Source organism: Mercenaria mercenaria, chromosome 8, assembly GCF_021730395.1.
Source record: "Mercenaria mercenaria strain notata chromosome 8, MADL_Memer_1, whole genome shotgun sequence".
Classification (NCBI taxonomy): domain Eukaryota; kingdom Metazoa; phylum Mollusca; class Bivalvia; order Venerida; family Veneridae; genus Mercenaria; species Mercenaria mercenaria.
The window spans coordinates 74,641,223-74,655,909 of NC_069368.1; the positions used below are offsets into that span (position 1 = coordinate 74,641,223).

The following is a 14,687-nucleotide window of genomic DNA, read 5'->3' on the forward strand; positions in this document are numbered from 1 at the left end:
TGGCTTCAGGTCAAAGTATAGCTGTGAACACACAACTTATAAGCTTCACACAAGAGGTATTTGACAATCTTGAGAATGGCGAACAGACTGACGTCATCGTCATGGACTTCAGTAAAGCCTTTGACAAGGTTGACCAACATAAATTGATTCATAAGCTCGATACCCTGGGAATCCACCCTTTAGCATCCCAGTGGATCCCAGTCATTTCTCAAGGACCGTTCCCAAAGGGTAGTTGTGGATGGCTTCACCTCACATGAACTTCCTGTTGTTTCCGGGGTTCCACAAGGATCAGTCATTGGCCCTTGTCTCTTCCTAGCCTACATAAATGACCTCCCAGAGTCCATCAAAAGTAAGTCACGACTTTTTGCAGATGATACTATTGTCTATCTGACGGTTAAATCCTCCCTTGATTCTCAATCCTTACAAAATGATCTTCATTCCCTAGAAGCCTGGGAAAAGGACTGATCAATGGAGTTCAATCAAGATAAGTGTGAGGTGTTTAGGATTACTCGAAAGAATAAACCTATCATCTACAATTATACACTCCATAATATATCACTAAAAACTACAGAAGCTGCTAAATACCTCGGCGTTACACTAAGTAAAGATCTCAGTTGGTCAAAACACATTGATAACATCACATCGAAAGCAAATAATTCACTTAGATTCATCAGAAGAAATGTTAAAACAAACAACAGAAAAGTGAAAGAAACAGCATACAACACCTATGTCCGCTAACAGCTTGAATACTGTTCCACTATATGGCACCCTTAGCAAAAATCCCTCACATACAAAATTGAACGAGTACAACGATCTGCAGCTCGATACGTATATAACAACTATCATGGTCAAACAAGCAGTGTCACCAAAATGCTTAATGATCTCAACCGGCAATCCCTTGAACAACGCCGTATTAAAAATTCCCTTATTATATTTTTTAAAATAAGGTAAGTCTTATTAATCCCCCGCCACGAGTGGTGGGGGTTATAGGAATGGTCTCCGTCCGTCCTTCCGCCCTTCCATCTTCCGTCCTTCTGTAACATTTTGTGTCCGCTCTGTATCTCCTAAACTCCCGGAAGGATTTTCATGAAACTTGGATCAAATGATCACCTCATCAAGACGATGTGCAGACCCTATGAGTCAGCCGTGTCGGCTCAAGGTCAAGGTCACAACTCAAGGTCAAAAGTTTGAGCCTTCCATTTCGTGTCCGCTCTGTATCTACTAAACCCCTTGAAGGATAATCATAAAACTTGGGTCAAATGATCACCAAATCAAGACAATGTGCAGAACCCATGAGTCAGCCATGTCGGCTCAATGTCAAGGACACAACTCAAGGTTAAAGGTTTGAGCCTTCCATTTCGTGCCCGCTCTGTATCTCCTAAACCCCTTGAAGGATAATCATGAAACCTGGATCAAATGATCACCTCATCAAGACCACAGACAGCATGACTATATCGGCCCGATATAGGTATAATGTCGGAATGTCGCAAAATGTGCCGATGTAGGGCCGACGTCCGGCCGTTGTAGTACCGCAAAATATTGAAATCGGTAGATCGACATCAATCAGTGTAACTATTTCGTACGTCGGATTGACATCGGGCCGATATTGGATTCTCTAATATAACTATATTTTTCAAAATATTATTGATAAACGTGAAAAAGTAATCTAATTTTTTATATGTGCTAACTTATTAAGCAAATATGATGTATGCCAGAATTAATCAAACTAAGTTCCAAGCAAAGTTTGTAGACGGTATTTATCAAAATTTTATATGTAATGAAGGGATGTAATAATTAAGATGCATTTTATTTATATGTAAAATGCCGCCATAGAAATATTGTTTATTTACAAAGAAATTGAAAATATAAATATGTTTAAAATTCTAATTGAACAATTTTAATAGTGATAAGAATATACAGAAAGCTTATGAAACTGTATAAAACATGCAGTATATAGTTGTGAAAAATATTATATCAATAAAATCAAATAAGCTTTACACATGATGCGAGACACATCAGTTCTCAAGAAAATTACTCTGAGAATTTATAAAGTTTATATTTTAAGAAAACTTTGATAAAGCAGTCTGTGTGTCACACTATTTTGCGACCACTATGATCTGCCAATATCGGACCGATATCATCTTGATATTGGCCAAATATCGTTTGCCAATATCGGACCAGTGTCATTATGATGTCGGTCCGATACCGTCTGCCGACGTCGGGCCGACATCATTCCAATTTGCAGCCGAAATTGAAGCCGATATCGGGCCGTTATAGACAACGACGTCGGTTTGATATCGGGCCGATATAGAATGCTGGCTGGGACGATGTGCAGAACCCATGAGTCAGCCATGTCGGCTCATGATTAAGGTCACAACTCAAGGTCAAAGGTTTGAGCCTTCTATTTCGTGTCCGCTCTGTATATCATAAACCCCTTGAAGGATAATCATGAAACTTGGATCAAATGATCCCCTCATCAAGACGATGTGCAGAACCCATGAGTCACCCATGTTGGGTCAAGGTCACAACTCGAAGTCAAAGGTTTGAGCCTTCCATTTTGTGTCGGTTCTGTATCTCCTAAGGATAATCATGAAATTTGGATCAAATGATCAACTCATCAAGACAATGTGCAGAACCCATGAGTCAGCCATGATGGCTCAAGGTAAAGGTCACAACTCAAGGTCAAAGGTTTGAGACACTATCCATAACAGCGGCGGGGGTTATAGCTGTCTTTTAGACTGCTTTGTTGCAGTTGACCATAACCACCTCACCCCTACAAGGAACCTGAACTACTTGATCCCACAATCTCACACGCAATACCATTCAAACTCCTTTTTCCAAGAACAATTCGTTCCTGAAATGGTCTACCCCTACATATACAGTCCAGCCCCAGTTTGATTCTATTCACTGAGAGGCTGGCAACTGTAACATTCTAATCTATATCTATGTTTTTATCTTAGTAATTGTACATAGTTCTTTTTAACTTTGCACCTAACGGGCTTGCTCATCTTTTCACAGTCTGTCCCAGACAAAGCGCCTCCCAGTTATAATCAGAATTGATTGTTGGGCAGTACACAGTCTGTGTAGATGTAGACTAGTGTTTACAACCTTTGTAACCAGGTTACAAATAATCCATGCCAAAATTTCAATAATACATGCCAGAATATTAAGTTTGATTATTATCTCAATTGCTGTAACCTTTATAACCATTGAAAAAGCGGGTAACAAATAGTGCAATCCATGGAAAATAGGTTTCTTTTGTTGTTTTTGTACCTTATATGTAGTCATAGCCTCTATGCCGTCTAAACAGCTGATCGCATGTATTGACATGCTGCCGTTTGACTGAGGCCCTATAGGGGAAGCCGAATTCAGAGCTCTATGTATAGATCTACCATATATGCTGAAATTGGTCAGGTCTCATCAACTGGAAAACGACCAAGAAAAAAACAACTGAACTACAGTATTTATTGATATATTTTCAACTACTGAGTGCATCTTGATCAACAGAAAATACGAACTGAATCCAGGTTCCCAGCCGTAAGAAACTTCCTTATTAAATAGTTTTTAATTCGTATTAGCGGCCATTCGCGTTCCTTTGCGGTATTTATTAGTCCTTGGGTTCCAGTCGTTGCAAAGGAAGCGTTTACTTACTCAGATTAACAAACATGTCAGCCTCCATGCGAACACATTTGACGAGTCGGCAAAAGTTAACTGTTTTTGCTAGTTCCTTATGGAAACATAATTTATGTGCAGCTCTGAACAATAATAATTTCAAAAACACTGTATGTTGCCACTGTTGTCATAATACTTTGACCTCAAGTAAAGCCAAAAATCTCAGTGAACTTCAGTCGACATTGCACGTGAACAGACGTAAGAAAGTACTTTCTGCGAGATCATATTCTGCAGTGGGCAGATCTGATGTTCTTAATGTTTCACTGACGAAAAGACACGAGCAAAAATTATCTGTTAAAGATCAGGGCTTGAACCATAATCAGATTGCTCATTTTAGCAGTAATGTTCCATCAGGAGTTCATGGGTCTGCAGGGGATGAAGGTGATGATGACAATGATGAGGCAGAACCAGAACTTACAACAGATGAAACAACACCAGTTACGAATTATCCAATGGGTGCCCTTACAACAATGGCTGCCCCAGATGTGTTTCCTAATGTACCAGTGATTGCCATTAATCGGAACCCACTATTTCCACACTTTGTGAAACAAATAGTTGTGAGTATTAGCGAAGTTGTTTGCAACCTATACTTGCCATCACTAATCTTGTGTCGTCACTAATTTCGCGGTATCGGAGTTGCGCCACCTACGCGGTATTTGACAGCAAAGTTCATGACCTATTTTATGCATGCTAATGAAAAACGTTCTTACTGCAGTTTCCTTGGTAAGGATTTGTCCATAATTATTAATATCGTATTTTGCACGTATGTACAGCAAAAATCTAAAAAATATCCATTAATCAAGCAAATATTTGCAATGTATACAAGTTCGTCTAGTAGCCGCTTGGCATTTGCCCTCATTAGTTATGCAAATTAAGTCCCTCCCATTAGTAAGAGAACACCAAATTTTATGTAACTTCCTCCTGGCTACTAGACAAAAATAAATGAAATATCAATATCAGGCTATCAAAACGTCTAAGCTCGTTGGATTTGAAGAGCAGGAGGAGATGTGCCCCCGGGACCAATCCTCTAAATACGCCCACGATACTGATCAGTAATTGTACCAGAGTTAGGCTCCGATAAATTATGATCACGCCCGGGACCTTGTGGTTTACTTGCAGTGTTTTTTTCCACTGATTTGGGAATGGGGCTGGGGCCTTTACCATTTGGAAAAATGTACATAAAACGTCTAAATTGGGAATTGTTAGAAGTCATGATTTTTAGCTCGACTATTCGAAGAATAAGTAGAGCTATCCTACTCACCACGGCGTCGGTGTCGGCGTCGGCGTCACACCCTGGTTAAGTTTTTCGTACCAGTCCACATTTTGACAAAGTCTTTTGAGATAAAGCTTTGAAACTTTCAACACTTGTTTACCATCACCATGTCCAGTTATAGGCAAGAGTACATAACTCTGTCAAGCATTTTGACTGAATTATGGCCCCTTTTGACTTAGAAATCTTGGTTAAGTTTTTCGTACCAGTTCATATTTTGACAAAGTCTTTTGAGAAAAAGCTTTGAAACTTTCAACACTTGTTTACCATCACCATGTCCAGTTGTAGGCAAGAGTACATAACTCCATCAAGAATTTTGGTTGAATTATGGCCCCTTTTTGACTTAGAAATCTTGGTTAAGTTTTTCGTACCAGTCCACATTTTGACAAAGTCTTTTGAGATAAAGCTTCGAAACTTTCAACACTTGTTTACCATCACAATGCCCAGTTGTAGGCAAGAGTACATAACTCCATCAAGCATTTTGACTGAATTATGACCCCTTTTGACTTAGAAATCTTGGTTAAGTTTTTCGTACCAGTTTATATTTTGTGTAAAGTGTTTGACATATGGCTTTGAAACTTTTATATCTTGTTCAGTATAATAGTCTCTATCAATAGGCAAGAGTACGTAACTCTCTCAGCTTTTTTGGCTGAATTATGGCCCTTTTTGAACTTGGAAATTGGTTTTGTTTTATATATGTCCATGTTTTGTCAAGACTATTTGACATTTTGGCTTTTAAACTTTAAACACTTGTTTATCATTATGATTTCCATCTGTAGGCAAGAGTACATAACTCTGACAACTATTTTGACTGAATTATGGCCCTTTTTGGACTTTGAAATTTGTTCAGTTTTTTTAACAAGTCAGCGTTTTGTCAAAACTATTTGAACTGTGGCTTTGAAACTTTTAACACTAGTTTATCAACATGATTTCCATCTCTAGGCAAGAGTACATAACTCTGTCAACTATTTTGACTGAATTATGGCCCTTTTTGGACTTGGAAATTAGTTAAATTTTTCATATAAGTCCATGTTTTGCCAGACATATAACTTAACATATTTGCCATCATGGTCACACATTGCCAGTTAGTGCAAGACTAATCAAAATCCACAAATATAGGAACATTTTTTGTTTAATCCATTTTTTTGTTTAGTCTGAAAAACTATGGAAATATTTTGACCCCATTCTTCAATCAATTCTTCGAATAGTCGAGCGCGCTGTCATCCGACAGCTCTTGTTTATTAAAATGTTACATTTAAGAAAAAAAATGGCCATAAATGCATTAAATTAGCATATCAGGGTTCTCGCCAGGCTATTATCGCCTGTCGCGTGCGACATGCCTTCAGACTTTGAGTTGTATATTCGACATCCCTTATTTCCCCCGTCATCCCTGAATTGCCGAAGCGACATGTCATAAAATCCAATAAACACCCCGATTAATCCGTTAGTGTATTCAAAAAGCTTCCACGTGCTTACCCGATAGTTAAGGTAAAGCGATGCCAGTTAAGATAACCGATAAACCAATGACAGCTTCCTATGTGGAACGTGTGACGTAAATTTCATCGTAGCTCCGCCTTTAAATCCTTTGACAGGCGGTATCTTGTGATGTGTACATGAAAGTGACTGTTTTCGCAAGTTTGAAGGTTATACATGTCATTAGATATAATGACAGATGATTCAACAATTATCGTCCGAATATTTTTCGCAATCAAGGAAAGACAATGTAAGGAATTAAGTCAAAAATTGTGCAACACGGTAAAATGCTTTGAACAATTATCGCTGTAATATTAATGTTTTTCACATGTATGAAATGTGTTTTCTCGGGCGGAATATTGAAAAGACAATGCAAGAATTAATGTTTTCTGTCGTCACTTTCAAAATAGAACTTTTAGAGAAAAGTTTGAAATACCCTCCGTGCATTATTTCATCACGAACGGACACTTTGGTAGAACCACCGACCTTCCGTAAGCCCTCACATGAAAAATTCAACGCCCCGAGTGAGGCTCGAACCCACATCAATGAGGGGTAAGTGATTTGAAGTCAGCGACCTTAACCACTCGGCCACGATCACAATTTCAGAATCCCTCCCAGCCACACCGAATGGCCAAAGGAAATCGGGCATTGATCCAAAATGGAAACCAGCGTTTCCCTGGATGACAGACTCGGATTGTGTTGTTTTATATGTATGTACAACAAACAGTGGACATTTTCAAAGACTTAAAATGGATAAGTTTTCAGCAAATAAACTCCACAGGAATAGAAGACATAAACTTTAAACAAAAAATCTGTGCGTGCAAAATTGTGTTGTTTTATTTACAATAAATAGTAAATGAACATTTTTAGCAACTTAAAATTGATAAACTTTTAATTGTCATTCAGCAATAAACTCCATAGGATCTTTTATGACACAATATCTTTATTTGTTCTTGTTGTGCATGTAAATGATGCTTATTAATCACTGAAAATACCACTATGTTTTTCACTCTGAAATGCACCAGAATGCACCAAAATGAGTTGTAGTAACACAAATTTTTCTGGGGTAACCCCCATACCCCCCATGAAGGAGGGGACACCCCTCCCGCACCCACCCCTTTGTTCATCGAAAACTATCCTTCTGCAACATGCCTTCAAAAAATCCTGGCTAGAACCCTGCATGATGATGCGGTCTTGTTTTCCAAATGTTTAAGGGTTTCATAGGTACAGTCTTGGTTGAAAAAAGTAAAAAAAAAAAACATTTTCATTTTAACTTTGGGTATTTTCACTTTGAAAATGGGAAAAAAACATACTTTTTGTCATTGGGATTGGGGCCCAATTTCGGCCCAAAGTTGGCCTGGAAAAAAACACTGATTTGCAAAAGATCAGGTGTGTCTACTGCCCAGAGGAGTACATTTGTGATAATGCCAATGTTAACAGTTCATATTATAAAATGTTTAAATTGATGTTTAATTATGACTTTTGAATGTTCCAGTTAGTTAGACTTAGACAGTTTTTTAATGTTTGAATAATATTTAGACTTTAAGTGTTCTTTAGCCTATGATAGTTTGATTGCCACAGTTGTTGACCTATACTGCGAAATTAGTGATGTGATTACAATGGCTGACTATTGTTGTTTGAAGTACACATGATTGTTTCTTGGATGATATCTGCAGGGATTTTTTTACCGTTTCAAACCTGGGGCCCGGGGCCCATTCAATTCGGAAAAATGACGCTGAAAATTGGGAAATTCAAAAAATAAGTTTTACCATCATACAACCTTTATTTCAGCATTGTTATTGTTGTATGTCACATTACAAGTCTTTTTTTATGCCCCCGGCATCTACTGGTGCGGGAGGCATATAGTGATTGTCCAGGTTTTTTTTTTCGGTCATTTTTATAGCCGTTATTGGGCTATATTCCCAATGCCAAAAAGTATGTTTTTTTCCCAAAATGAGTGCAAAAATTCCCAATCTACATCCTGAAAAAAATTTCATCAAAATTGCACAAACACTGACCAAATTATGGACAATTTTGTAATGGAAGTATGTTAAAGAGGTTGTACAATGTGAAACAAGTGTATGAGAAAGTGCTTAAACACATCCTTTCTATATCCTATGGGACTAATTATTTCCCAATTTGGAACATTTATGCGTCAAAATTCCCAATTTTGGGGGTATAGGCTATGTTCCCAAATTAGCTAGAAAAAACCCGTGTTGTCCTGTCCGTCCGTCCGTCCGTACAAGGTTAACCAAATGGAACCGTTTCGTCTAGCATCAATACCCCTAACTAGAATGACTTGATACTAATGCAGATGTAACCTGTGACCATTCCTCATCTTCAGACATCACCTGACCTCAGTTTGACCTTGACCTTGAACTTGACCTCGTTTTGGACTTAGGTTGCTTTGTATCGACAAGGATGCCACCGGAGGCATCAAGCGTATATTAAAAGCAGCTACTTGTTTCTTTTTTGTCTTTTGAAAGTGTCTACAAAATTTTCTGGTATCTCTTTAGTGAGAGACTCTCAGACACACAACAGTCAGTAAAACCTTCACTTGTGTACAGTGTTTTTTCAAGTGTTTTATCATGGGTATGATCCGAGGATGTGTTTAATTTGTCATCAGCGTTCTCTGATCTTACTGAATCTTGAGACATTATCGCGGTGGCCTGTTTCTCGGCACTTGTTTTATTGATAAAGCCGAAGCTAGACAGCTTTTAGTTGTCAGCAGCATACTTTTCAGTGACTTTCTTTGTATAAGATTTACTTATAATTGCTCGGCATATTTTCATTTCCCATGATAATTGGCGAGCTTGATTTAATGCGATTGTATACAGGCGCGTTTATTCAATTGATACAGGAACAGTGTTACTCAATTAAATGTAAGGAATAAGAATCAAAACAGAAACTAATTGAGCTAGTATTGGAAACCTGAATGGTATTTTTTGAGATTTTGGAATTAAACCCAGAATGGAAAAAGAGATTTTTTGCAATTGGATGGACCAATTCGTGCCAAGTAGCCTTAAAAAATCTGATGATTCATTTCAACATTTTGATGCATATACATAAAATATGCTTTTTGTTTAATGTCTAAGTCAATGTCAATGCGGGAAAATACAGATGATCGGTTACCAGAGTCAATTCTATAAAACATAAAAGTTATCTTACAAAATTCCCATAAAAACACGTGTTTATTTTATATATATAGGGGGTATTTTTTATTTATATATTTGTCCATCCATTCTTCTGTAATGTCAGTCAATCTGTCCATCAGAATTTGTGTCATGCATATCTAAAATAGTATTGACCTAGAGTTATCAAACATAGATAGTTATTCAATATGTGAAATTGTGCATATGGGGCTTTGTTTGGGATTTCACTCTGTAAGACCAAAGGGATGGCCCTTGAGTAAAAAATATTCATAAAGGCCTAAAAGTTTGTACCACATGTACAGTGTATCTCAAAAAGTATTTGACTTAAAGTCATGTAACAATGTAGGATTGTTATTCAACATGTGAAGCTGTACACCAGGGGTCTTCTTCCACCATCAAAAGCTGAAAAGTTGCAATATGACCTATGATTGTGTCAGTGTGACCTTAAACCCAACAAAACAGAAAATGATACAGAAAAGGATTGTTATATAGCATATGAAGTTGTGTATCTGGGGTTTTGTTTGGGATTTAACTCAGCCAAGTCAGAGTTACATCCCTTGACTTTATAAAATATGCATAAATGGCCTAAAAGTTTGTCACTCAAATATCTGGAAAAGTATTTTATCCAGAATCATGAATCATTAAAGAATTGTTCTTCATCATGTGAATTTGTGCACGTCATGTTTTATTTTTGATTTCACTCAGCCAGACCCTTGACATGATAAACAATATGCATAAAGGGCTTAAAAGTGTATATCGCATATATCTCAAATGACATTTGATGTAGAGAGAAATATAATTTGTCATGTGAAGTTGTTATGCCCCTGAAGGGAGGCATATTAGTTTTCAACTGTCCGTCTGTTCGTTCGTTAGTCCATTCGTCACAATGTTAACTTTTTGCATGAAGGCACTTTACTCGCGAACCACTGCACCCAAGACCTTCAAACTTCACATGCTGATAGTACTTATTGAGTACACGACCCCTACTGACTTTGGGGTCACCAGGTCAAAGGTCAAGGTCACAGGGGCCAATGTTAACTTTTTGCATGAAGGCACGTTACTCGCGAACGACTGCACCCAGGACCTTCAAACTTCACATGCTGAGTACACGAACCTTACTGACTTTGGGGTCACAAGTCAAAGGTCAAGGTCACAGGGGCCAATGTTAACATTTTGCATGAAGGCACTTTACTCACGAACCACTGCATCCAGGACCTTCAAACTTCATATGCTAATAGTACTTATTGAGTACACGACCCCTATTGACTTTGGGATCACCAGGTCAAAGGTCAAGGTCACCAGATCAAAGGTCAAGGCACTGCGGGGGCATTTGTCACCATTAATGACAACTCTTGTTCACCTTTGGTTTTAGTTTGGGATTTCTCTCAGCCAGACCAGAGTTACGGCCCTTGACTTAGTCAGAAATAGGTATTAAGAACCCAAATGTTTGTGTTGCATATATCTTAAAAGGAAATGACCTGGACTGATGAAACTTACTGTAGGAATATTGTTCAGCATGTGAAGTTGTGCACCTGCGGTTCTGGTTTGGGATTTCTCTCAGCCAGACCAGAGTTACGGCCCTTGACTTAGTCAGAAATAGGTATGTTTGTGTTGCATATATCTTAAAAGAAAATGACCTGGACTGATGAAACTTACTGTAGGAATATTGTTCAGCATGTGAAGTTGTGCACCTGCAGTTTTATCCCCTTCATACCCTCCCCATCTGTAAAGAGAAGATAATTACTCTTTCAGTTTCTTTTGCCTTGTGTTTCTTGTTGGTATTTTATAGTATCAATACACTCTGTTACCCCTTCACCCCCCTACCCACTGACTAACACCACCAACCCAATGTTATAGAAACCTTTATTTAGTCTTGCATTGTCACAAGTAACATATGATTGTAAGGTGACCGGACGCGGGGGCACAAGTGTCCTATGGACACATATTATGTTTACTGTAAAAAAGGGATATTGGGTTATCAAGAGGAAGTCTTCACTGAATGTGTAGCTACATCATTTTGAAGGCTACCTTTCAATTTTGTTTCATTGAAATGCATAACCTGTACATTTGAAGTAGTACAGTACATACATTCTTACTTTTCAGGTAAATGACCAAAGATTAATTGATGTGATACAGCGGAAAGTGAGATTAAACTTGCCATATGCTGGTGTGTTTTTAAAAAAAGATGATAAGTAAGCAAACTTTGAGTATTTTTATGTATCAGTTCAAACTCTTTACAGTGGAATAGTGTGCAGGATTGAAATGCTAATTTACATAAATATGTATACTAATGAATGTTATGAAAATGACATGGTGTCTGTACTAAAGTCCTCAGAACAGTATTGTTGTGTACTTCACCAGTGTTATCATGCTGTCTGAAAGTGAGTGAAAAAACCCACACATGAGTCACCTCAGAGTCTGTATTGAGTCACCTCTGGATTGAGACAACTCTCAGGATTGAACCATCTCTATTGAGCCACCTTTGGATTATGTCACCCTGCATTGAGCCACCTCTATTGAGTCACCTTTGGATTATGTCACCCTGCATTGAGCCACCTCTATTGAGCCACCTTTGGATTGTGTCACCCAGGATTGAGCCACCTCTATTGAGCCACCTTTGGATTATGTCACCCTGCATTGAGCCACCTCTATTGAGTCACCATGGATTGAGTCACCTGTATTGAGCTACCTTTAGATTGTGTCACCCTAGGTTGTGTCCCCTCTGGATTGAGACACATGTGGATTGTATCACCTCTGGATAGAGCCACCTCTTGATTGTATCATCTCTGGGTGTTGACGCTTCTGGATTGAGACACCAACTCCTTATCCACTTTACCGCAACTTCAATTCAGTGTAAATCTTAAATCATATATGTCTACATTTAATAATGAATTTTTATATATTCAATCTATTTTCTGTTCATACTTACAAACCTGAATTTTGTTTTTCACCGATAATCTTCTGTACCTTTTTACAGTAATGAAAGTGATGTTGTTGAGAACTTGTCAGATGTCTACAATGTTGGTAGTTTTGTACAGATTACTGAAATGCAGTCATTTGAAGATAAGCTCAGAATGACAGTAAAGAGTCTTAGAAGGTGACACATTATGATAATCTCTAATTTCTAATCATAGTGAAAGAGTACTTTTTAGTGATAATTTTGCTTAAACAATACAGAGGGCTTTCCTGTTTCCTGTGATGGCAGTAAAATCATGTTAGGGAAATACATTGAATTCAAAAAGTTACAGTTTATGCTGGCGGTAAACTACACCAATGTTTGTGATAGATATTAGGGTTGTCATTATGTCTATACTGTACCAATAAATTTATGTTGATAATCTATTAATAGGTCAGTTATTATGCAAAATTATTGCAGTATTGAAAACTGAATTTCAAAATCAGTATTTAGAGTAGTTTGTCATAACATATACTGAAGGAAGTAAAAGTTGTCCCAAGAATAGACTGGAAAGAGTTTGTTTCTGGAAGATTTTCTTAACATGAGCATTCATCATATTTAATAAGGGTATTAAGCCAGGTAGTATTTTGTTTGTTTGTCAAGAATGACTACAGGAGCTTTAACCTTCAGCCTTTCTGTGATCATTGCCCAAGGTCATTGGATGACCCCTGATGTTTAAGAGGTCAGTGCTTCAAAGGTCAAGATAACATTGACTGTTAGACTGAAAACGGTTTCAAATTAATATCTAGAAGAAATCTTGGTTGTTGATACTGAACACAAGGCTTGAGCCTAGGGCCTTCAGACTTCATAGAATAGCTGCCTGTTACCTGGTCATGACCCCTCTTAAATTTTGGGTCATTATTCAAAAGTGACTTTGAAATTGAAAACATTTAGTATGAATATCTGGTGTATGGTCAGTAGATGACCCCTAGTTAATCAAAAATTACTGTGTACATGGGACTGAAATTTACATTTCCAGTAACTTCCAACAGGTCATCGGTCACTGCATATGTGTTTTCAAACAGTGTATATTTTCTTTTACCCTGTAATCCTTGATAACAGTTTCTTGAAATATTTCAGAATATCCATATTAAAACAACTACAGGAACCAGACATTGGTGATGATTTAGAAGCAGTAACAAAACATCTAGGTAAGATACTAAGTTCCCACCTTTTTCTGAAACAAAGGGCCATGTAATACACCTTACTGTAAACTGTAACAAAACACCATTTAAAGCAGTAAATATATCCCCAGATACAAAGTGTAAGATTGCTATATGTTGGAGTCATGCATGTCTGTTATCAGTTGGTCTGTCTGTCCGTCCCTATTCGTGTCCACTCCATATTTTCTTAACTACTGGGAAGATTGTCATAAAACTCTAACCAACTGTTAACCTCATCATGGTGATGTGCAGAGTACACAACGCAGGTCACTAAGTCCAAGGTCAAGGTCACACCTGTGTTTCCAAGGTCTTGTAATTTAACTTCATGTCCGCTCAATATCTTCTGAACCGCTTCGAAGACTTTTATGAAACTGGTATGGAGTATTTACCTCACCAAGACAACCTGCAATGTGCACAATCCTGGTCACTAGGTCCAAGGTCAAGGTCACGTTTTGAGTTCAAAGATCAAAAAAGTCAAATTTGTATCTACTAATCTTTTTGAACTACTAGAGCCATTTTCATAAAACTAGCATTAGTTGTAGACATGCAGAGACGAGAGTGCACAACCCAGGTCAACTGGCTCAAGGTCAAAGTCATAGAAATCCAAGATCTGATAGCTCAAACTTTTGTCTACTCCCACTGTAATGAAGCATTTATGTAGCAAGAGGGTGCAGCTTAGATATAAATTAGCCTCGTAATAACATTTTTGTTTGAGATTAGGCAGATTTTTTAGAAATTTATTAAGGCTATAAATGTAAGCTTATTACTAACTTCCTGTACCTTTAGATGGTTCCCATGAGACTTAGATGAATTCTCTATTTAGAAACATTATCATTTTGGCAGTTATTTTCAGAGGTTAACTAGGAATAATGTGATAAGTATGGGTGTTTTAAGACTTTAATTGCCACCCTTTGTATTTTGATACTGAACTTTGGGATGTTTTGGACATGGTATATAATTTGTTTTCAATATAGGTTGAGAAAAAATTACCGTACAAATTT

General features: G+C 37.6%; 1 protein-coding gene across 2 annotated transcripts in view; it reads left to right on the forward strand.

Annotated features, from left to right (window-relative positions):
* Positions 1 to 3,667: 3,667 nt before the first annotated feature.
* The window catches only part of LOC123566056 (lon protease homolog, mitochondrial), a 61,730-nt gene continuing 50,710 nt past the window's right edge, over positions 3,668 to 14,687 (forward strand). For both annotated transcript variants that reach the window (XM_045359889.2, XM_053550203.1), the window contains exons 1-4: positions 3,668 to 4,229; positions 11,671 to 11,759; positions 12,545 to 12,664; positions 13,604 to 13,674. In XM_045359889.2, coding sequence (XP_045215824.2) covers positions 3,678 to 4,229; positions 11,671 to 11,759; positions 12,545 to 12,664; positions 13,604 to 13,674 — 832 coding nt within the window. In that variant the 5' untranslated portion in view covers positions 3,668 to 3,677. The remainder of the gene's footprint in view (positions 4,230 to 11,670; positions 11,760 to 12,544; positions 12,665 to 13,603; positions 13,675 to 14,687) is intronic.